Below are 23379 nucleotides of genomic sequence, written 5' to 3' on the forward strand. Positions count from 1 at the left end.
AAACTAGAAGTGGAAGAGAACACTATCTGCCACCCTTGGCTCGCCCTCCCTCCCTTTTCTGCCTCTTTGTCCAGCTTTTCCTTCAAAAATGCAAGGGTATCTGACTGGCCAGGGCCAGGGACATATTTTTGACTAGATCATCAGCCAAGCTGGACCAAGTCAAGTTACTGGATCACACAGGAAGCTGGAATCATCTCGACAGCCACTAAGGCAGCTGAGATCGGAACGAGGGTGTCGTTGGCTCTTCTGTAAGCCTTTCCAGATGTGGCAGCCGCGCGGGCCTGGCGGCGGGCCAGGCCGCCGCCTGCAGTCAGCACTCCCCGGGCCGCAGCGCGAGCCCAGCCGCAATGCTGGGCTCCTGAGGGCGCGGGGCTCGCGCGCGGCTCGCTCGCCCCCGGGCCCGGCGCGCACGCAGCCCGGCCGCCTGGCACGGCGACAGCCCGCAGCCGGGGAGGAACCTCTGCAGGAGCGGCTCCGCGGGATGGTGGCCGCGCCAAGGCTGCGTTGAAGTCCTCTGGGGCTGCGTCCGATGGGGGACCCAGAGGCCCACGTGATGGCGCGCCCCCTGAGAGCCCCTCTCCGGAGGTCCTTCAGCGATCACATCCGAGACTCCACGGCCAGGGCCCTAGATGTCATTTGGAAAAACACCCGAGACAGACGACTGGCAGGTGAGGGGAGAAAGGGGGAGGGTGAGGACGGAGGTCTGAAAAGGAAAACTGTTAAATATACAGGCACAGTTATTAACTGCGGTAATTAATGATCTCAAAAGCTGAATAAGTTCATCATTGTCATGGCAATGATTTCAGTCTCCCATGTTGTGGGATTTAACGTTTCTGGAGTGTGTGTGTGTTTGTTTGTTTTTAACTCCAACGCCTCTCTGGTCTCTGGTCTGATTATTTCTAGATAAGGTTTTATGTGTTTGGTTTTGTTTTTTTGTTTTTTGTTTTTTGCTTGTTTTTTTTTTTTTTAACCTTGAAGAGAAAAGCAAGGTCCTTTTGATGTCAGGAAATCAATGGTGATGAACAAGACGCAAAGCACCGAGGTCTCTTGGGCTGGTGAGGGTCAGCTGTGGAGCTGGTCTGTAGGGGAGGCCGGGTGTCTGTGCAGGAGAGGGGCTGGGGAGGCTGAGTGGCAGGGGAGTAATCTGCGCTGCCCATGAAAGCCTGCTGGTATTTCCTCTGGCAGCCTGGGGCTGCTCTGAGTTCCAAGAGGGTGTCAGGTATGCTAGAGGCAGGCATTTGAAATATAATAAAACATACAGTGTACAATTCAAACATTCTAGGGCTCATATGACAGTGACCAAGTGGCAGATTGTTTGAAGGATTATGTTAAGGAAACAGGAAGTTCTGCCCTGATTCCGGTATGAAGAATATTCGTAAATTGATTTAAAAAATAGCGTCTCACGATTAAAAAACCTCCACATCCAGGGAAGGTATCCCAATAGTGTTTAATGGCTTCTTCTTGTTTGCTCTCCAAGTCTGTATACTTATGGCATCTGTAGTGATAGGTCAAAGATTATGTTTTTTTAACCTTTTTGGTTGATCCAGTTGTTTTTCCATATATTGAATGAAAAATGGTTAAAAATATTAGAAGTGGCCTCCGAATGTCAATCCAGATTTCTGTGCTCTGTGCTCTTGATGAAAGGCCTTTGACTTTGACCTAATTATCCTGACATGACTTGAAGAGGTGAAAGTTAAGGTTTGTGATTGCGATAAAGCAGATTAAGAACGTAATCGGCCAGTTACATATCATCATAGGCTGTAAATTTGTCCCAAATGCTCATGAAAATCTTTCTTTCTGGTAAACTAAACAACTTGCCCAGGACTAGGAGAGAGTCAATTGTGAAGTCTATCATAAGGTAGGGGAGAGAGAGTAAAATATTTTAAATTTAATCATTTTATTATGGCTTTAGAGTAAAATGCGATATCTTAAAGAAATTCTACTTTACAACTTTTTTTAAGGTGGATTATCTAGTGATAACAGTTTCCAGCTGGCAAGAGGAAGTTTGAGACATATGATATGGGGTATAAAATCCACGGGTATAATTGGTTGACCCTTTAAAAAAATGGTTGCTTTATTGTTGTTTTTCTTTACAAATTCATTGTCCCAAAAGGAAAGATTCCACAAATAATGTCTTACTACAGTTAACACAAAAATGTCTTACTGTGGCTTGGTGTTTTAATTTGAGACTAAGGCTGATTCAAACATTCCTGCCTCCCAGACCTCCTCCTGTATTTTCATAAATGAAGAGCTTTTGACAGATGTTGACCTCTTTGAATAAGAATATTGTCCCTGGAAAGTTTCAGTCTCTTCCTTGTCATTTGTCTGTTGTATATTAATGGTATGTATGTAGTCCAAAATAGAGCACCAAAGGAAGACCACTCAGAGAAACAGTTACTTTTTACATGTGATGAAAAATTAAACATTTCCCCAGCTTTAACAAGTAGGACTTTTGCTTCAGATCCACTGAAGGAAGAAATTCTCCATATTGTCTGGCCTCTCTAAGATGAGTATGACCTCTAAGGTAATTTGCACAATGGAATATCCAGATACGATGCTTGAAAAGAAAGAACCTTGGCTACTGCAATGGACTCTGATTACTGGGGACTTGGACTCTGTTCACCCCCATGCTTGGCATGTGACTCAGTCAAGTGGAGACCCATTTGATGCACATCCAGACCTCAAGAGCACTTACTTCTGTCCTTTTTCTCATACTTTTCCTCTGCACCCAACCCTCCCTTTGACCGGAGCCTAAATATTAGCTGTTAATTATCCACAAAAAGCCACTTCTCTAAACATCAGATCCAGTCTTTATTCTACATCACACTACTTTGCCCTCTCCTGCAGAATAAAGGGCAGTAGAAAGTCCAAACCTCCTGCTTCTCTTATGTTGTGAAATTAATGAGGTGATAGGTTAAAAAGTGTTTGGAAACCTCTAGAGGGAAATACTTCTGTTAATGGTACCTAAAATGTTATTTCCATAATGTTCATTACTTTGATGACTTTCATCAAGTTTCCTCAAAAACTAATCAGAAATTTCAGTTTCTTTCAGAGGTTTTACTTGACCAGAGTGTTTGGCCATGAGACAGAGTTTTAAGTTGCCTTGTTTCCTTGATTGATTTTCTCTCTCAATGATTTAGCTCTTTATTTGTCTTTCCCTCTCTGTCTCTCTCTCACAAACAGACACACACACACACGCACACACACACTGTAACTTAACAGTTCCTAGTTCTTCTACCCCAAATGGTGTCATGCAAACCATCATTTACCTCTGTTTGCCTTAAACTTTCTTATGTATAAAACAAGGATTCTGCCTGTTATTTTTAAGGATCCACAGCCGTGTATAAACAAAATAGAGTTTCTGCTAGGAAAAGGCCTTCAAGTTGTGAGAAGTGATGGAACAGACTGTCTTAATTGCATCCTCCTTTATATGTAATTGCCTTTTTCTGCCCCACCATAGCACATAGGTGTTCTTTTACTCCTAACCCCTGGCAACCATTATTCCCAATCCCTGATTAGTTCCTAAAAACACAGAATGCATTGTGTCTTCACAGAATTAGAAGTTTGAGGTTAACAGTGGGTGACAGATGGGGTTGACAATCCTTCTCTGGGCAAGTCACGCATCCATCTTACACCTCTTCTGTGTCCTCACCACTCCTCCCCTTGATTACAGGGAGTATTTCATTCCTGAAAACCTATTGCCCCTTAATCTTTTCATTTAGGCCTTCTTCATTTTTTTGTGTGCTGGCGGATCATTTTAGCATGCTAGTGAAGCCTATGAACCTCTTCTCAGATTGTTATTTTTGAATATATAAATAAAATACATAGAATTATAACAGAAAGCAATTAGAATGAAATATAGTAATTAAGGTGTTCAACCCCAAAATTTGTGATATTGCAATATAACCTGAATGAGTTCTATTACAGGATAACGTTTTCAAAATGTAGGGAAGTACATATAAAATCACCGTTTGATAAAGATACCCGTGTGTAGGTCGTTACTGCTCAGCTATAATGAATAGCATTGAACTGAACAGTCATCTTTAATCCATCTCCCTGTCATCAGTTGTTATAGACAGGAAATTCTGGGGACACCACCCACATCTAGGTGGGCAACGTGCAGATCTTCAGCTTTCCTGTTTAGTGGCCAAATGGGGCCAGCAACATCACATAAACATCTGTGGACAGAAAACTGCAGTCCCGTGTGATCTGGAGCATGTTTGATAACTACCATAGCAGTGGAGGAGGAATGAGTATAAATGAGATTTTGTGATATCTGCAACAACTGTAATGTGATTTGAAAAAGTCTGGTCTCTATTGGTGACAGAGTCACAAGGGCAGCTAATACCATTGTGTGCACAAGGACGATAGTTTCTCAACATTCATAGTTGGAAGAAATGTTAAATCTCTTTTTTATTTTATTTTATTTTATTTTATTTTATTTTTTGCTTTTTTTAGGGCCAAACCCACAGCATAGTAGAAGTTTCCAGGCTAGGGGTCGGGAATCGGAACTACAGCTGCCAGCCTACACCGCAAACATAGCAATGCAGGATCTGAGCTGCCTCAGTGACCTACACCACAGCTCATGGCAATGTGGGATCCCCGACCCACTGAGCAAGGCAAGGGATCGAACCCCCATCCTCATGGATACTAATTGGATTCGTTTCTGCTGTGTCACGATGGGAACTCCAAGAAATGCTAAATTTCAATTAAAGTTTAGGGATGATTAAAATGTGATTTTTCCCTATTCAAGTTCATGGACACCTTGAATTCTATCCATAAACCCTAAATTAAAAATCCCTGCTTAGTACTTAACTGTGATTTTCAAATAGGTCTAGTCAAAAATTCTCATAGACCGAAATGCTGGGCTTTTATACATGAGATGGCTGGAATTCTTTGGCGTATATTTGACAAAGTTTCACAAACAAGTTTGGGCTGATGCACCAATAAGACTGTCTCTAAGGAAACGAAAAAAAAAACCAAAATTCACATAAGACAGAGAGAGATGAAAGTAAGTCAAAACCCAGGCAACACATATAGCTTTCATCAATTTGGAAGGTGAGATGAATAAATAAACAAAAAAGAAATTAAATATTAGTTCTTATTTAATAACATCCAATAAGATGAGAATAACTCCTGTAGTGCAAAACACATTGATTTTTTTTTTTAAGTTCTCTGTTCTCTCTGTTAAGGAAACATGACGTAAGAGGAAACTATGTCACTAGTCTATTGCTAAACATTTAAGAGAAAGAAGACAAACTGAATGGCCCATAAAGAAATTAGGAAATGTTAGACCAGCCTCAATCCTGGTGAGATTCAATGGACATAAAGTAAATACTTCAAATATCTACATTAGGTTGGACCCCCACCCCCACCCCCCCCAGCCCCGGCATACTTTGTTGAGTGTTCAGCATCTTCTTTCTTTTATGAAGTATATTTTTACATTTCAGCTAACCAGGTCCCCACTTCACCAGCAAAAAGAATGCTTGACATACTGTGCAATATGTTGGCTCTGAATTCAGTAGGGCATCAAGAATTCTGGCCCATTTCCCATGTCAGGCAACCACAAACACTGACTCCTGTGAACTGTTTTCTGCTTATTGGTTCACCATGAAAAGCAAGTAAGGGCAAATATAATGCCTTTTAACCAAGAGTGATGTATGCCTTGAAATATGCAGACTCCTCCAGTAAACAAAGGCTTCTCTAGATGAATGCAACAAGATAGAGCATTTCAAAGGGCCGGAGAGACAAACGTTAATGATGCTTCGTGAGACTCAGTCACATTTCTGGAGGGTGGATGTGAGCATATATTAAATTAGGTATTACTATTTTCAATAAAAAGAGAAGCATGTTGATTGTAAGGCCAGCTTTGATGAGAAGGAACACAATATAATGGCTAAGAGAGCTGGCTGTGACATCAGACTGCCTAAGTTTCAATCCTGATTCTTATACTGGGTAACTTTGAGCAAGTTAGTGTGTTCCTCACCAATACAAAAAGGATGATAATAATACCTATGTCACAAAATTGTTTGAACTGCTATACAAAGTACTTAGAAGAGGCATTGGCATAAGTAAGCCCTTATCAGTCCTGGTTGATATAACTACTCTTTTCCTTATGTCCTACTTGCAAAGCAGCTCCAACGCTATAGTGTGACACCCCTATAATTTGCCAAAGCCTTTGGGCAAAAGTAGTTCAACTAGTCCAAAAAAATGAAAAGAAAAGGTCACATTTCAATGGCAAATGAGATTTTCTCCTGTGCTTCTGGAGCAAAACTAAGAATCTAATGAAGGTGACTCTTGCGCAGACCATGCTGAAATCCAAAATGATGTGACTTTAGAATAACTGTTTTCACACATTGATGAGGGAATCAGCTCTTGCATATGGGTTTGTAAGGCTAGATATACAATATGTGAATGTCTTCCCAAGCAAGTTGGAACCTGCTTTGAGAATTGCTATATAGATGGAGCCAAACACTGGAAAGAGCAGCCTCACCAGCAGGCTGAGGTTTCAAGCATGTGGCTCAGCTCTGGGATAAGAAAAAGTATGCTCACCATCAAGGCTGCCACTTGAAAGGGATATTTTGCACACCTCTCTTTCAGGTGCAAAACTTGTGTCAACTTTCTTCATTTAAAACAGTATGTGTGAGCCATCTGCATAGTTGGCCAAAGATCATTATAATTACGATAAAGAGGTGTGCCCAAAGTCAAAGTCTTGCTATATTAGTCACAGGTTTGCCTAAGCATCAGACGCTATATCATGAAGCCAAAACTGGATTTGAAAGAACATTCCATTGGAAGGTCTCTATCCAGAGGAATGATTAAGGAGTAGATTAAACTTGCCATTGTATGTGTTTTTCAGTTTCTAGTTCTCATCACTTCAGAATAAACTGCCATTATTAAGAAAGAGGGTGTGCCGTCCAGAAGGCCTGTGTTGGAGCAAGTTATGTGTGATGGTGATGGGTTTTGCATTGACTCTTCTGTGCTGTTCACCCATTGCTTAAAAACAACCACTGATGGTTTTGAAGCATTTGCTTGGAATTGTTGATGAAGACCTAACCATGGAAAAGACCAAAGTTATTCATCCCCTTAAATTACTCATCCAAACTCACAACTGTGGTGCTCGTTACTTTTATCAGACACAGCAAAAGACTAGGCAGCTAATACAAACCAGATATTTTTTATAATATGAACTAAATATTGTACCCAGCAGTAGATAGTTACTATCATTGGATGCATTCTTTATGACAAAAATATAATAACAGTAATTAAGTTGACTTTTGATTGCCTGCTAAGTGCCAGAACCTGTGCTGAAAGCTTTAAAAGCATTTTCCCATTTAATCTTCAAAATCATCCTGAGAAATATATACTACTATTTTTATTCCCATTTAGGGTAGGGTATTTTTTGGCAATACTTTAACAATCTATTAGTGAATATCCATGCACAAAACTCAGAAACATTCAATTCTGCCCATCATCATTAATTAATCTCACAAATATTTATTGAGAACCTATCATATGCAAAACACTGTGCTAGGCACCGAAGGACAAACAAAACAGACCCAGTCCTTAACTGCCAGCCTGAAGATGACATCTGAACATTACCTTTGAATTTAAGAGGGACTCAGCATGAGGAATGTGAACCCCATTTGATTAAGGAAGAACTATACCATGTCTCTTGAACACTGAGGGGCATCTGAAACAATACTCATTTGTTCCTTAAACCAGTGACGTTTGGGGGGAGGTGAGAAAAGACACACTGGGAAGGGGCAGTAGTGGAAAGAGCAGATGTGGCTTTTAAAAGTATACTTGATTGATTTATTGTTTCCGTAATGCAAACCGACTCTTGCAAGATGCTGAAGATAAAGAAATCATGGATGGGGCATCAGCATAAAGATTGAGAAATAACAGTTTAAACTGCATACACCTGTGGGCCCAACGCCTCTTGTGAGCGGAGTAACCTGAAAATAAATCAATAAATGAAACTATCAGTGGGCAAGCACCCTGGTGGAGCCAGGGGAGACCCTCTCTGTAAAGAAGGGTCAGGATTTCCCATTGTGGCACAGCAGAAATGAATCCAACTAGGAATCATGAGGTTGCAGGTTCGATCCCTAGCCTTGCTCAGTGGGTTAAGGATCTGGCGCTGCCGTGAGCTGTGGTGCAGGTCGCAGGTGCAGCTTGGATCTGGCATTTTTGTGACTCTGGTGTAGGCTGATTCTACCCCTAGCCTGGGAACCTCCATATGCCTTGGGTGTGGCCCTAAAAAGCAAAAAAAAAAAAAAAAAAGTCAGACAAGTTAGTGCATCTTTCCTAATTAACTGGCCATTCTCTTTATGGGACAAAGATTCATTACTTCCAAAGGGCTATGAGGACCTATCTTTCATCATTTTTTTAAGAAGAGATGCAAACTTTTTTCAGAGCTGAAATGTACTAAAGTTAAAAATATACCGCTATCTAAAGCAAGGTGCTTTTGACTGACTGACAAATCAGAATGAACTAAACCTGAAAGTTGTGCTTTAAGTATTTGTTTGGTCTCAGATCTTATGGGCTGTAGGCCCAAAATAGATTGTCCTAAGTCTTTTGATGTTCTATAGAATTTCTTATGGAAATAAACTGGAAGTACAGGCATCTTTTTTTCCCATAATAAGCAAGATATTCCTTTTTTTAATTTTTAAAGAAAAGAAAACTGATAGATGAGTTGTATTTATAAATGACATAATTATTATACCTCAATAAAAATATGTCATATTATCATATTCTTAAATGCTTACTAGTTGCAGGGTTATATCATATTCTGAGCAGAAAAGTTCTTGAGATGAAAGAATTTAAGGCTTAAATATACAGTCATAGTGAAGCAATTCTATAGCTTCATATATATAAAATGATCTAAACAAATTTTAGTCCATTTCAGCCAGACTTACCAAGAAAAAAGAGGACTCAAATCAATAAAATTAGAAGTGAAAAAGGAGAAGTAACAACAGACATCACAGAAATACAAAGGATAATAAAAGACTACTGTATGCAACTATACACCAATAAAATGGACAACCTAGAAGAAATGGACAAATTCTTAGAAAAGTACAATCTTCCAAGACTAAACCAAGATGAAAGAGAAAAGATGAATGGACCAATCACAAGAACTGAAATTGAAACTGTGAGTAAAAAACTTCCAGCAAACAAAAGTCCAGGACCAGATGGCTTCACAGATGAATTACATCAAACATTTAGAGAAGAGCTAACACCTCTCCTTCTGAAACTATTCCAAAAAAATGCAGAGGAAGGGACACTCCCAAACTCATTTTAGGAGGCCACCATCACCCTGATACCAAAACCAGACAAAGATACCACAAAAAAAGAAAACTACAGGTCAATTTCACTGATGAACATAGATGCAAAAATCCTCAACAAAATACTAGCGAACTGCATCCGACAATACATTAAAAGGATTGTACATCATGATCAGGTGGGATTTATCCCGGGGATGCAAGCATTCTTCAATATCTGCAAATCAATCTGTGATACACCACATTAATAAACTGAAGAGTAAAAACCATATGATCCTCTCAATAGGTGCAGAAAAAGCCTTCGACAAAATTCAACACCCATTTCCAATGAAAACCCTTCAGAAAGTGGGCAAAGAGGGAACCTACCTCGACATAATAAAGTCCATATATGACAAACCCACAGCTAACATCATTCTCAATGGTGAAAAGCTGAAAGAATTCCTGCTGAGATCAGGAACAAGACAAGGATATCTGCTCTCGCCACTACTCTTCAACATAGTTTTGGAAGTCCTAGCCACAGCAATCAGAGAAATAAAAGAGATAACAGGAATCCAAATTGGAAAGGAAGAAGTAAAACTATCACTATTTGAAGATGACATGATACTATACCTAGAGAATCCTAAAGACTCTACCAGAAAACTATTAGAGCTCATCGATGAATTTGGCAAAGTCACAGGATACAAAATTAATACACAGAAATTGACAGCATTTCCATATGCTAACAATGAAAGATCAGAAAGAGAAATTAGGGAAGCAATCCTGTTTACCACCACATCCAAATGAATAAAATACCTAGGAGTAAACCTACCTAAGGAGACAAAAGACCTGTACTCTGAAAACTCTAAGACACTGTTGAAAGAAATCAAAGATGACACAAATAGATGGAAAGACATACCATGCTCTTGCATTAGAAGAGTCACTATTATCAAAATGACCATACTACCCAAGGCAATCTACAGATTCAGTGCAACCCCTATCAAATTACCAAGGACATTTTTTTACAGAACTCGAAGAAAATATTTTAAAGTTTGTTTGGAAGCACAAAAGACCCAGGATAGCCAAAGACATCCTGAAAAAGAAAAATGGAGCTGGAGGAATCAGGCCCCCCGACTTAAGACTATACTACAAAGCTACAGTCATCAAACCATATGGTACTGGCACAAAGACAGACATATAGATCAATGGAACGAGATAGAAAGCCCAGAATTAAACCCACACACGTACAGCCAACTCATCTATGACAAAGGAGGCAAGAATATACAATGGAGAAAGGACATCTTGTTCAATAAATGGTGCTGGGAAAACTGGACAGCCACATGGAAAAGAATGAAATTAGAACACTCCCTAACACCATACACAAAAATAAACTCAAAATGGACTAAAGACCTAGATATAAGACCAGACACTATAAAACTCTTGGAGGAAAACATAGTCCAAACACTCTCCGACGTAAATGACAGCAACATCTTCTCAGATCCACCTCTTAGAGTAATGACAGTAAAAACAAAAATAAACAAATGGGACCTAATCAAACTTCAAAGTTTCTTCACAGCAAAGGAAACCCTAAACAAAATGAAAAGACAACCCACAGAATGGGAGAAAATCTTTGCAAATGAATCAACTGACAAGGGATTAATCTCCAAAATTTATAAACACCTTCTGCAGCTCAATACCAAAAAAAAACAAACAACCCCGTCAAAAAATCGGCAGAAGATCTAAACAGACAGTTCTCCAAAGAAGACATACAGATGGCCAAAAAACACATCAAAAGATGTTCAACATCACTCATTATTAGAGAAATGCAAATCAAAACCACTCTGAGGTACCACCTTACACCAGCCAGAATGGCCATCATCCAAAAGTCTACAAACAATAAGTGCTGGAGAGGGTGTGGAGAAAAATGAACCCTAGTACACTGTTGGTGGGATTGTAAATTGGTGCAATCACTGTGGAAAGCAGTATGGAGATTCCTCAGAAAACTAAACATAGAACTACCATTTGATCCAGCAATCCCACTCCTGGGCATCTATCCAGAGAAAACCACGACTTGAAAAGACACAGGTGCTCCAGTGTTCATTGCAGCACTATTTCCAATAGCCAAGACATGGAAACAACCTAAATGTCCATCGGCAGAGGAGTGAATCCAGAAGATGTGGTACATATACACAATGGAATGTTACTCAGCCATTAAAAGAAACGAAATACCGGCATTTTTAGCAGCATGGATGAACCTAGAAATTATCATGCTAAGTGAAGTCAGCCATACAATGAGACACCATGTGGAATCTGAAAAAAGGACAGGATGAACTTCTTTGCAGAACAGATACTGATTCACAGACTTTGAAAAACTTATGGTCTCCAAAGGAGACAGTTGAGGGGGGGATGCGCTGGGGGAGTGGTATGGAAATCCTATAAAATTGGATTGTGATGACCATTGTACAACTATAAATGTAATAAATTCATTGAGTAATATAATTAATTAATTAATTAATTAAAAAATAAAATTTTAGTCCATTTCAGATCAGTGACATTCTGGATTACTTTCAATAGTTTGAAAATTAATTATCTACCCAATGCAGAGGTTAATTAAATCAATGAGAAAATTACCAAAGAAGATATGAACTTGCATTAATAATGATTTTTATCAGTTTTCACATTTTATTTAAGGTATATTTTAATATGCTTTAATATGTGTCAATATATTCACATATCATGGCCTCATTTTCTCTAAGAGGTGCCTTCACTAATATATTACAAAGAATCTAGTTAATTGTGGCATCTTACTATTACCAGATAAAGATGCCAAAGGATGAAAGAAAGCAGGAAATTTGAACATTTCATTTTCAAATAAGAGGCTTTAGAACCAGAGAAAACAGGTACCATGGCTCAGAAACAGAGAAAATGGGTGACATGGCTTAGTCACAGAGAAAATATGTAACATAGACACTGTACAATCAGGAAGGCAAACAGAACATCCACTGAAACAGAGTAAAAAGAGAGTTTTTATACTGGATGGGCCTAACCTTTTACTAACTACAAATCAGCTAATATTGATTACTCACTGACTATCTGCATGCTACGTGGTAGAAGCGATATAGAGATAAATTGCAACTATCTCTGTACTTCTGTAGTCTAGAGTCTATTTGGCAGGAAAAAAGTAACCTACAGAGAAAACGAGGCTCTAAGACATATTTGACAGATACCATAAGGTACTTGTTGAGCCAATCAATATCTGTCCCTCCCTCCTTCCTTCTCTCCTTTTTTCCTCCCTCTTTTTGTCCTTCCCCACTCTTTCCCTTTCTCTGCCTCCCTCCTCTCTGCATCATGAGCTGACTGCCACCCAAGTGCCTTATAACAAAAGGACAGCCACAATGTTTCATCATTACTGTTTTTTCTGTACCTTGGTAGAGTCATGCTCATTTGTACCTCAGTGAACATGATTTATAAGTGAAAATTTCCTTGGCTTAGCTAACTTTTCAAGTCATGAGTACCACTTTTCCATTATTGCACATAAAAATGAAAATGTTTGAATCATTGCAGAGAAGAGCCTTTATGTCACTATGAGGATGTGACAGTGGTGATGGGTGTTGTATGTATGTGTGCACACCAAGAGGGTGGTAAATACGGGGGGTGCATATTGAAAAATATTTTCACAGTAACATTGGTGTGTTCAGCCAGGTAAGGTATTTGGACATTGCTAACCATCTGAAAAAATCCTCAACACTAGTAACTGGACTGATTCACCTGGTTGCTTCTTCCAGTGAATACAAGTAAAAACGTTAAGTATTCCAGTGTACTTTATGATTTTATTCCCAGTGTAGGCTGGGAAACAGTAAGGTTTATCTTTTTCTGAGATGGTCACTGACCCGCACTTTGCACTCGGTCTAATGCAAATGTGTTCCAGATGGAAACTTCAGTAAGGGCTTGAGAGTGGCAACCAGGAAGTGGAGAGAGCAGAAGGCCATTTTGATGATTTGCCAAGATACTGAATGTGTCTCTGCATTTTTTGACGGTAAAAGTATCTTCGTGTTTAATTCAGTGTCATGACAGAGAGATTTGGTTTTGATCCTCTACAGCAGGAATCTCCAATTAGTAAATTATTTCAGTCAAGAACTGAAACTATTAATAAAAAATAAAGTAACAACTTCTGGACAAATGGAAATCACTAAGAATAGCAAAAAATAAAATAAAATAAAAGCATGGCATATTATTCCTTACTGAAATCTTGTTTGGTGATCTCTGAACATCCTGACACCAAAAATCACTTTTCTCTCTCTTGACTCTCTGTCTCTTTAGGGGACTTATTATTAGTATGAACACATATAGGCAGTTGTGCACACACACAAACACACACATCCCTCGGGAAGCCATGACTTCAGGGAAACTCTCTTCATAAAAGATTAAGAATCCCTGATTTACAGGATGCTGATGTAAAAGTCACAACACAGCATCTGGTTGTTGACAGCTTGGAGTGGGGTCAGGGGTTCAGCCCATTTAATGATGTCTAGACTTTGTTTTATCTTGTAGATTTTTTGTGACATATTTAGTTTTTTGCAGACAACTCTCAAATCCCTGACTCAGCATTCAGTGTGGTTCCGTTTATCACAAGCCATCGTCTCTAATCTGGTTTTGAATAGCAGGATGTTGTAGGTCCATATTGAAGTGTGACCTCTGAATGTTTTCCATTCATGCTTGATTACTATATCCTAGAGGTCTAGACAGTGTTATTGGTTTCTCACCAACATAAACATCTGGTGAAACAAAGAAAACTAAACTAGATGAGTAAGGACATTCCTAATATACCTTTACAACATGCTATATTTAAAATACAACTTTTTAAAATGAAGCCCATCTCAGGTTGAAAAGGATGCCATCAAATGTATTGTTTTTCAACTCTGATAAGGCAGCCTTTGGACTGTAATTTTTCACTGATGAAAATGAGTTTGAACATGTACTTTCAGACTGCAATAGAAACATCTTTCCTTTGTGCTATTATAAGAAGCTAGAATTTCATTTCATGAATTTCAGCCAAATGAAATTAGCACACACATGTTGACTCATGTGTAGCTCCTGGGTGGACAAATGAGATGACAAACCAATGGGGGCAGGAAGGGAGGTGATGGGACAAAACCCACAGCAGTGTGGGGATGAGTATGATACTAAGCCTTCTCAAGTCTTATTTCACAGGGGTAAATTTTCAGATCCTAAGAGTTACTGATTTATTTGAACTGTGCAAAGAGCTTATTTAAGAGCCAGAACCTATCAGAGTAGAATATTGTGCCTGTGAGTCACAGAGAAAGAACGAAACCCTTTGTTTCATTCTGGGGCTACAGACCACCTGCAACCAAACACCAACAAAACTTGCCTGGAGCTGCGAGCACCAAGTTGGATGATGTAGAAGGGTGACAAAACCATGCAGAGTTTTTGCCTTATTTGTGTCCTTTGCATGCAGATGGCACATATAGTAAAACTGTGAGAACCACACTGGAAATGTTACACTTAAGATACTGTAAAGTTATGAAATGTACATTTAGTAAGGAATTCCAATTATGTACAACATCTTGTTCATAGTATTAATAAGCTTCTTTCTTTTTTTTGGCTAGAATAAGAAAGAAAGATGATGTTTTCTTTCAGGCCTTCAGTTATCATTTGTATAAATTGATGACTTAGAACCAAGGTTGTATTTCCAGCTAGAGCTCTTTGACTTGGTATAATCATTGCACAACTGAAGATAAACATGGAGTGTAAACCTGAGAAAAATGATTTCAAAGTGGAGCCTGAAAATCTATTGTAAATGCCCTTTTTCCCGACTTAAGACAATAACAACAGACTATGGCTGGCCTCTCTGTGCATACCCCAAGGATTAGCCGGCACATCAGAGCCGAGGGTTAATAGGCTGGGAAAGGGGGAAAAAAATAAACATTTAATTTAAAAAAAAGGAAAAGAAAATAAGAAAATGGAGTGTGGGGAGGGCCTTAACAGGGAGATGAGGGCAACCTGCCACCCACTGATGCCGGCAGGAGGCATGGGTCAAACCGGTGCACCCACCTTCTCAGCCACTGCCACACACATTCCAAGTTCCCATTCTTGTGAGGCCAGTTCTCAGAAGGTGTTTTTATTTCTGTGACCCTGAGCATGACTCCCACTTTTCTCATGAAGTATTCCTGGAGTGAACCTTCTTGGCCTTCCATCCTCATTAGTCCCACCACTGACCCACACATACTCCGACTCTCTGGCTTCTTTTGTGACTGTCTACTTTTCCTTTACCCAGTTTATACTGAATGTGAGCTACCAGGTTGAATCAGTTCAGAACACATAATCTGTCTTGTGTGTGCCTGCTTCCTTTTCCATATTTTTCTCCCTGTTGCAATTTAAAGTATTTTGACTGATTAATAGAAACCACGATGTGACCTATCCACGTCTCTATATAAAAGAGCATGTTTTTGAATCACAGTACCTTATGTAATGTCTCTTTTTAAAAGTGGAGTCTAGGAAAGTGACATTTTGCAACTATTATTGTGACGGAAAAAAGCTGCCCCACACCTTGGACCAGTTCAGTTCTAAAGGTCAAAAGCCAAGTGCTTTTAATAACTTTTTAAGAGTAAGTAATCCTTGCTCACTTTGAAGACTGAAGCATGTACTAATTGCTTTTGTAAAATGAAGTTGATGTTGCTTTAGCTAATGGTGCGTGCAGTCCTACCCTGGGACATTTGATCACAGTCTCTCATGTGGCTTAAGTTGCTGTTTTCATAACATACTTGTTTCTTTGATTCGATACAGTCCGGGTCACATTTGAAATCATTACCTTTGCTTTCCAAAAAAATTCTGTCCAAAAACATCTTTAGATATGTTATCAATTAACTAATAGCAAGATTATCATCACTAAATATTTTAGACAAACAAGAAACCCATATATAAAGCACTAAAGTAATAAAACTTGTTTTACTTTAATAATTAAAATTAGTTTAAAATTTTTAAATTTAAAATTACTCTGTGCCCCTTCTGGATCCCACCCCCTCCTTCATTTTCCTCCCCATTTCCCCTTGAAATTCCAGTCCTGAACTTAGGGTTTAATCATTCCCATACTGGTTTTGCACTCTTATTAAATATGTAAGTAAGCCTAAACAATATTAGTTAATAGTTTTCACATTTAAAAAATTTAAGTGGGACCATACTACATATATCCTTCTTCACCTCGCTTTGCTTAGAATTATATTTTTGAGTATAATTTTTTATCAATTACATTTTTATTGAAGTATAGTTGATGTACAGTATTACATACAGATATGTAATATAGTGGTTCAAAATTTTTAAAGGATATACTCCATTTATAGTTATTGTAAAATGGTGGCTATATTCCCTGTGTTATACTGTATATCCTTGTAGCTTATTTTATAATAATAGTTGTACCTCTTGATCCCCTACCCCTGAATTTCCCTTCCCCTCTTCCTTCACCCCATCCCACCTGGAGTTTTATTTTTTAATTTATTTTTTATTAAAGTATAGTTGATTTATAATGTTGGGCCAATTTTTACTGTACAGCAAAGTGATACATTCTTTTTCTTATATCATCTTTCATCAAGGTCTATCCCAAGAGATTGGATATAGTTTCCTGGACTATACAGTAGGATCTCATTGCTTATCCATTCTAAATGTAATAGTTTGCATCTGCTAACCCCAAACTCCCAGTCCATCTGTGAGTCTTTTTTGTTGTTGTTATATTCACTAGTTTGTTATGTTTTTTGATCCCACATATATGTGTTATCATATGGTATTTGTCTTTCTTTTTGTGACTTATTTCACTTTAATACCCTCCAAGTCCATCCATGTTGCTGCAAATGGAAAAATTTATTCTATTTTGTAGCTGAGTAGTATTCGTCTTGTGTGTGTGTGTGTGTGTGTATCCTAGCTTCTTTATCCATTCATCTGTTGATGGACACTTAAGTTGTGTCTATATCTTGGCGATTATAAATAATGCTGCTATGAACATTGGGATGCATGTATCTTTTCAAATTACTGTTCTGGAGTGGTTTTTTGGGGATATATACCCAGAAGTGGAATTCCCGGGTATAATCCATATGGTAGTTCTATTTTCAGTTTTTTTAATAAACCTCCGTACTGTTTTCCACATTGGCTGCACTAATTTATATTCCCATCAAGTATACACATCCTTGCTAACATTTGTTATTTGTGTTCTTTTTGATGATAGCCATTTTTACAGGTGTGAGGTGATATTTCATTGTGGTTTTGACTTGCATTTCCCTGGTGATTAGTGATGTTGAGCTTCTTTTCATGTGTTTATTAGCCATCTTCATTTCTTCTTTTGAAAAATGTCTACTCAGGTCTTCTACCTATTTTTTAATCAGGTTGCTTGAGTTTTTTTTGTTTGTGTTTTTTAATGTTGACTTGTAAGAGCTGTTTGTATATGTTGGATATTAACCCCTTATTGCTCATATCATTTGCAAATATTTTCTCCCATTCAGTAGTATGTCAAGGTGTGTTCTACCTGTTTTCCTCTGAATTATAGAATTAAACAATATTGAAACATAAAGATCATTTCTTCTTATTACTATTACATGAACATGCCATACTTATTCATCTCTCTGTTAGAGACATTTAGATTGTTTCAATTATATGCTATTACAAGTACTTGTTATTAAGAATAAATCATATTGTTCATACCTCCATGTACATATGTGTAGAAGTTTCTCTGTGACAGAGCAATTCATCTAAAGATGGAATTTTATAGTAAGATATGCACAGCTTTTATGGCCAAACTGTTCAACATGTATTACCCACCAATGGTGTATAAGAATACCCAATATAGAAGAGAATTTTTCAAATGCTAAAAAAGTCATAGAATATTTACTTTAAAAAATACAAAAAATGTAAACAATATAGAGAAGCTATTAACAAAGTCACATTTATATATGTGTGTGTATATAGATACTTATAACTCTATGTTTCCATGAATATATATGTTCATATACATAAATAAATTCGTATATGTATTTCTCATATAAATATATCATGAAGAGTTTTAAAATTATTAATAGAATTATGAGGCTAGATAAATAAGGTTTGAATGAATAATAATAAATAATATTTCATTTTGAGCTAAAATGTAATTAAGTATCTGTTTAAAGGTGATAATAAACATCAAGTTCATTTATGCCTCTTCTGGGCCCATATTTGGGTACAAATGCGGCTTAGGTAGGTGATGAGGATAGAAAATGGAAGGAAAGTCTGAAAATTAAAGGAAGCAAAAGGAATGTGATTCAGAGATAACATCCTTCCCATAACCTATATTAAGAAATTCCCTGAGCAATTTCTGTCAATGGCTCAGAGGTAACAAGCCTAACTAGTATCCGTGAGGACGTGGGTTTGATCTCTGGCCTTGCTTGATTTGACCCCTGGTTAAAGATCCAGCATTACCATGAGCTGTGGTGTAGGTCACAGACACGGTTTGGATCTGGCATTGCTGTGGCTGTGGTGTACGCTAGCAGTTGCAGCTCCGATTATTTGACCCTTAGCCTGGGAACCTCCATATGCTGTGAGTAAGACCCTAAAAAGCCAAAAAAAGAAAAAAAAAAAAAGGAAATTCCCTGGAATTAAGTGTGAAAACCTGGCATATATATAAATCATGTCCTGTCACTCCTCAACTCAAAACCCTCCAGTTCTCCAGTTACCTCAACACTTTGAATAAAATCTGTTCTGTGGTCAAGAAGTCTTTACCTGACATGGGGCCTGCCTGCCTCTCCTAAGTCACCTCCTTATACTCTTCCCCCAGTTCACTCCTCCCTATACACTCTGGCCTCTGCTGTTCCTCAGAAACTGCTGTTCCCTCATCTGGAAAAACTCTTTTTCCAGATAGCCTTGTGGCTCTCTCCCTCACTTCATTCAGGTCTCCAAAAAATGTTATCTTGACTGAGAGGCCCTTCTGGCTCATTCTGTTAAAATCACATTCTCTTGTCAACCAGTTGCAATCCAGTTATCCTAGTATGTTATCTGTTTGTTTATTGCCTCTATCTCTCTCCTACAATCTAAGTTCTTCTTTGAAGCCGAGACCAAGTGCATATACACATATTGCCAAGTGCAGAAATGCATAGGAGAATAATGTATATCAAAATATACAAGTACATTTTGTAAATGACCAACTAAAAGAAAAAAATAGATATCAGGAATTTGAGGCAAAATGTCTCTTTCTGAATCAACCAGACATTTAGAAGCTATTTGAATCAGTACCCTCTCCCTTGTACATCACATGTATTATTTTTCAGTAATTATTCCTGGAATATATTCTTGCTTTGGTATTGATAATTCCTAAAGCTCAAGCTACCATACATATAAATGTGGTAAACATTGTATCCATTGCACATCAGTTGAGATTTTTCCTCTCTCCATCTCTCTTTACCTGTCCTATCCTGACCCTTAAACTCTAATCCTGTATCTCCAGCGATCTACTAGATATGTCCAATAAATATTGGAGGTCTTGCAACATTAGATTAAAATCAGCAATTGCAGGGTTAACTTCATAGCCTGCTGCAGGTTGCCTTGCTTGCCCTTTCTCCTTCATATCACATCAATGACCATGTTCTGTCCTTTATGCTTTCTGTGTATCTCTATATCTACCCCTTCTTTTCTAGTTTCACATCCACCACTGTGGCACAGATTGCCATTATTTTTACATGGATAAAGTCAAGACAGGTCTTCTAAGCTTGTCCCAATGACTTCAATATCTGCCCCTTCAATCCATTTTGCATGTCACTGCCATCTTCACCTTGTCAGTTTCTGCTCGCAAACCTTCAGGATCATGCAATTTTCAGGCATATTTAACCAAAACACCTTTATGTATTTGTGAAGGTCCTCTGATAACTAGCTGCACTCTCTTTAGTCATTCTTTTCTCACTGTGTTCCACTGAAGCCCTGTGTTCATTTCTCCTCCAACAAACAGAGCAGGATCCCCAATCCAAGGCATCTCCACCTTTCAGTTCTTTTGCTTTTATAACATGTAGAACAATGTCAACCTTTACTGGTGTCCATTTTATCTGAAATCTTATATATAGCACTTGCTGATTTTTTAAATGTCTGTAATTAATTCTATGCTTCTTTTTATGTACTTCATCTTTTTGCTGCTATTTCATATGTTAGTCTTCTCCACGCAATTAGATAGGAATCTCCTTCAAGAGAAGAGAAAAAAAAAATCCCTGGTGCTTGTATATAGAGCTGGTATGCATCCACACAGCATACCACTACTTTTTTTTTTTTTCAAGCAGCGCACACACCCACACACCCACACACACCAGTTCAAATATGTCAACATTCCCATCGCTTGTTCAAAAGAAACAAGTTTACATGACAATTCAAGTACAGTAGGTAGGGGGGAAAAATGAGAGAAATATGATGGGGTTGGAGAAGTTGTGAAATTTTTGCAGGTTGTATTATCTGTATTTTTTAAATATTAATAATAAAACGCTAATTTCCTACACCCCACAGTCCTAAGCAATTTTATAATGAAGTTAATGATCTTCAAAATCCCTCACTTGTCCGCATCCCTGCCAGGTTCTAAGAGAATCCTATCACTGTGTTCACATGTTTTTGTAAAAATTGTTAAATTAAGATATTTCTAACTGCACTCAATTCAGATCATTATAGTTCATTATGAATCACAGCACTGGGTTGTGTGGGCATTTTTTTAAATCTTTTTAAGGCCACACCTGTGGCATATGGAGATTCCCAGGATAGAGGTCGAATTGGAGCTGTAGCCACTGGCCTATATGACAGCCACAGCAACACCAAATCCAAGCCTCATCTGCGACCTACACCACAGCTCATGGCAACACCAGATCCTTAACCTACTGAGCGAGGCCAGGGATCGAACCCACATCCTCATGGAGACTAGTCAGATTCATTTCCACTGAGCCACGATGGGAACTCCTCTGTGGGCATTTTGCATTCATAATTTCTCGTGTTGGATAGTATTGGGGTGGCCAAGACCTTTCTTTATAGTTGTAATTTTTCATGCCAAGTACCACTGGAGTGATTGAGTGGGCATTTTGTATTTATAGTTTTTAACCTTTTTTATTTAGTCATTGTTTCCTTAGTTGCAAAATGAAATTGAGTGCTCTGAAAGCTAGCTAGTCTCCTGCCCATATGAAAAATCACAGAAATGAAGTATCAGAAGAGGTATAAACCAATTTTCATTGAGGAACCACTGTAGCCAGACAGTTTACATGAGTCAGCCTTCTCTTTGAGCGCTGCTACAGCCGTTTAAGGCAGATAGTCTTTTCCTCACTGACAAGTCAGGAAACTAAGCCCAAACTGTTAAGCAACTTGTCAAAAGTCACATAACTAGTAAACTTTCAATGTGAATTTGAGCTCAGATCTCTTGAATTCCAAGTCCATGGTGTTCCAATAACCCTACAGGAATGAAATGAAACTCAGAAAGCAGATATTATAAATAAATGGGGATATATGTGAGTAACCATTTTTTAAAACTAACAAAAATCAAAATCCCCTCCTCTCTAAATATTTTTCTGTAGCATATTTTTGTGAACCAAAAGTAGAAATGTTATTTCTTTCCTGTACTGTGTGTGTCCTCTTGACCTATTACTTCGAGAGATTCAGAGTAAAGCTACAGTTTCCTCTGTGAAGTCAAGGATTTATAATTTGTCAGTCCCTAAAGAAAAATGTGAAGGAGGAGTCGTTGAAAGATCTGAAGAGTTTGGAGTGTGACACTTAGACTATTTATCTTCAGGTACTGGAATGTTGTGTTTCTATCACCCTTGCACTTGTGATTTGCTGGGCGATTCAAGTTGAGATAGTAACCACTCTAAAAACAGTCTCAGTGAAATGAAACTTGCTGTGTTTCAGTAATTACTTAATTGTGGCTCCTTGGTATTTAACAACCTTGGAGAAGTCTGTTGATGTTATTTACATGTATTTTGTTCCAAGTTGCCTTTTGAATATTTTCCTTTTGTAACATCTTAGACACTTTGGTAACTAGAAAACTCCTCTACCATTGCTTTGATGAAATGCAGAGGAAGCTACTCATCAAACACATTGTAAGAGAGATTGTTGTTAAATTCCCATGCATTCAGGCAAAGACAGCTGGTTAGGATTAAGGGAACATTCTACCTTCAGTGTACAGTTTTCCCACAGTTTCAATTCCCCTTTAAATTTTTTTTTCTGTAGCTGGTATAAACAAAGTCGGCATCATATCCTGTATGAGGTTAACATGTTTGATATAATCAGGATATTCCGCTAAAAAAACGTTTAATGCTGAGTTTAGCAAACATTTCCTCATTGAGGAATCTGCATTTTAACTAGGGCATCCATTCACAGGATGACTAAAACATAGAAAGTATATTACCCCCACAAGTTCATCTCTACCAATAGCTGTAGTTCTATTCACTTGCTCAATGGCCATGTCAGACTTTTGGCTTTTTTTTTTTAAGATAAGCATATGCATTTTGGGGAACTGCCTGTCAAGATTAGATAGAAAATTCTCGCCAGAAAACTTGGTCTTGCAACATAAGTTATGACCACTATGGACAACTGTCTTGATTGCGGTGCTGCAGAAAAAAGTTCTGGGTGGAACGTGGTCCCTGATTGTATCTTCCAATACAAACAAGACAGTGTGCAGACTTCAGAAAATAGGAGGATCAGATCCTGAAGAATGTGTTTAAAGAGTGTCCTTCATTCTGCACGTTAAACAACATGTTACTGGTATTTATTCCAAGTCACCTATGGCCATCTCCAAGGAGCCTTTTCTTGCCTCTTGACCAGTTAAGCTATTTTAGAAATCTGTGACAAGAAAAGCCTTTGTTCTTGCAACAATTTAATCTCGGTTAAAACCTTGTTTGAGTTCTCAGGAATTAGAAAGCTTGAGTTACATAGTAATAAATACATATGATCACTAACAAACCTCCTTTAGGACTTTTCTTTTTCATCTATTCAACCAAACACGATGTGTTCCCCACTCTGGGACTAAACCAGCTCTGTGAGACTTGAGAAAATCATTTGCTATGTAATCCTCGTGTTCTTCATCTGTAGAGTTGGGGTTCTATTAGTTATTGCTAAATGCCCTTCAAACTCA

General features: G+C 38.2%; 1 protein-coding gene across 1 annotated transcript in view; it reads left to right on the plus strand.

Annotated features, from left to right (window-relative positions):
* Positions 1–373: 373 nt before the first annotated feature.
* The window catches only part of LOC125122935 (rho GTPase-activating protein 7), a 175811-nt gene continuing 152805 nt past the window's right edge, over positions 374–23379 (plus strand). Inside the window, exon 1 of the mRNA XM_047771896.1 lies at positions 374–668. Within this exon, the coding sequence (XP_047627852.1) occupies positions 530–668 (139 nt within the window). The 5' untranslated portion in view covers positions 374–529. The remainder of the gene's footprint in view (positions 669–23379) is intronic.

The sequence above is a fragment of the Phacochoerus africanus genome, chromosome 3, assembly GCF_016906955.1.
Source record: "Phacochoerus africanus isolate WHEZ1 chromosome 3, ROS_Pafr_v1, whole genome shotgun sequence".
NCBI lineage: Eukaryota > Metazoa > Chordata > Mammalia > Artiodactyla > Suidae > Phacochoerus > Phacochoerus africanus.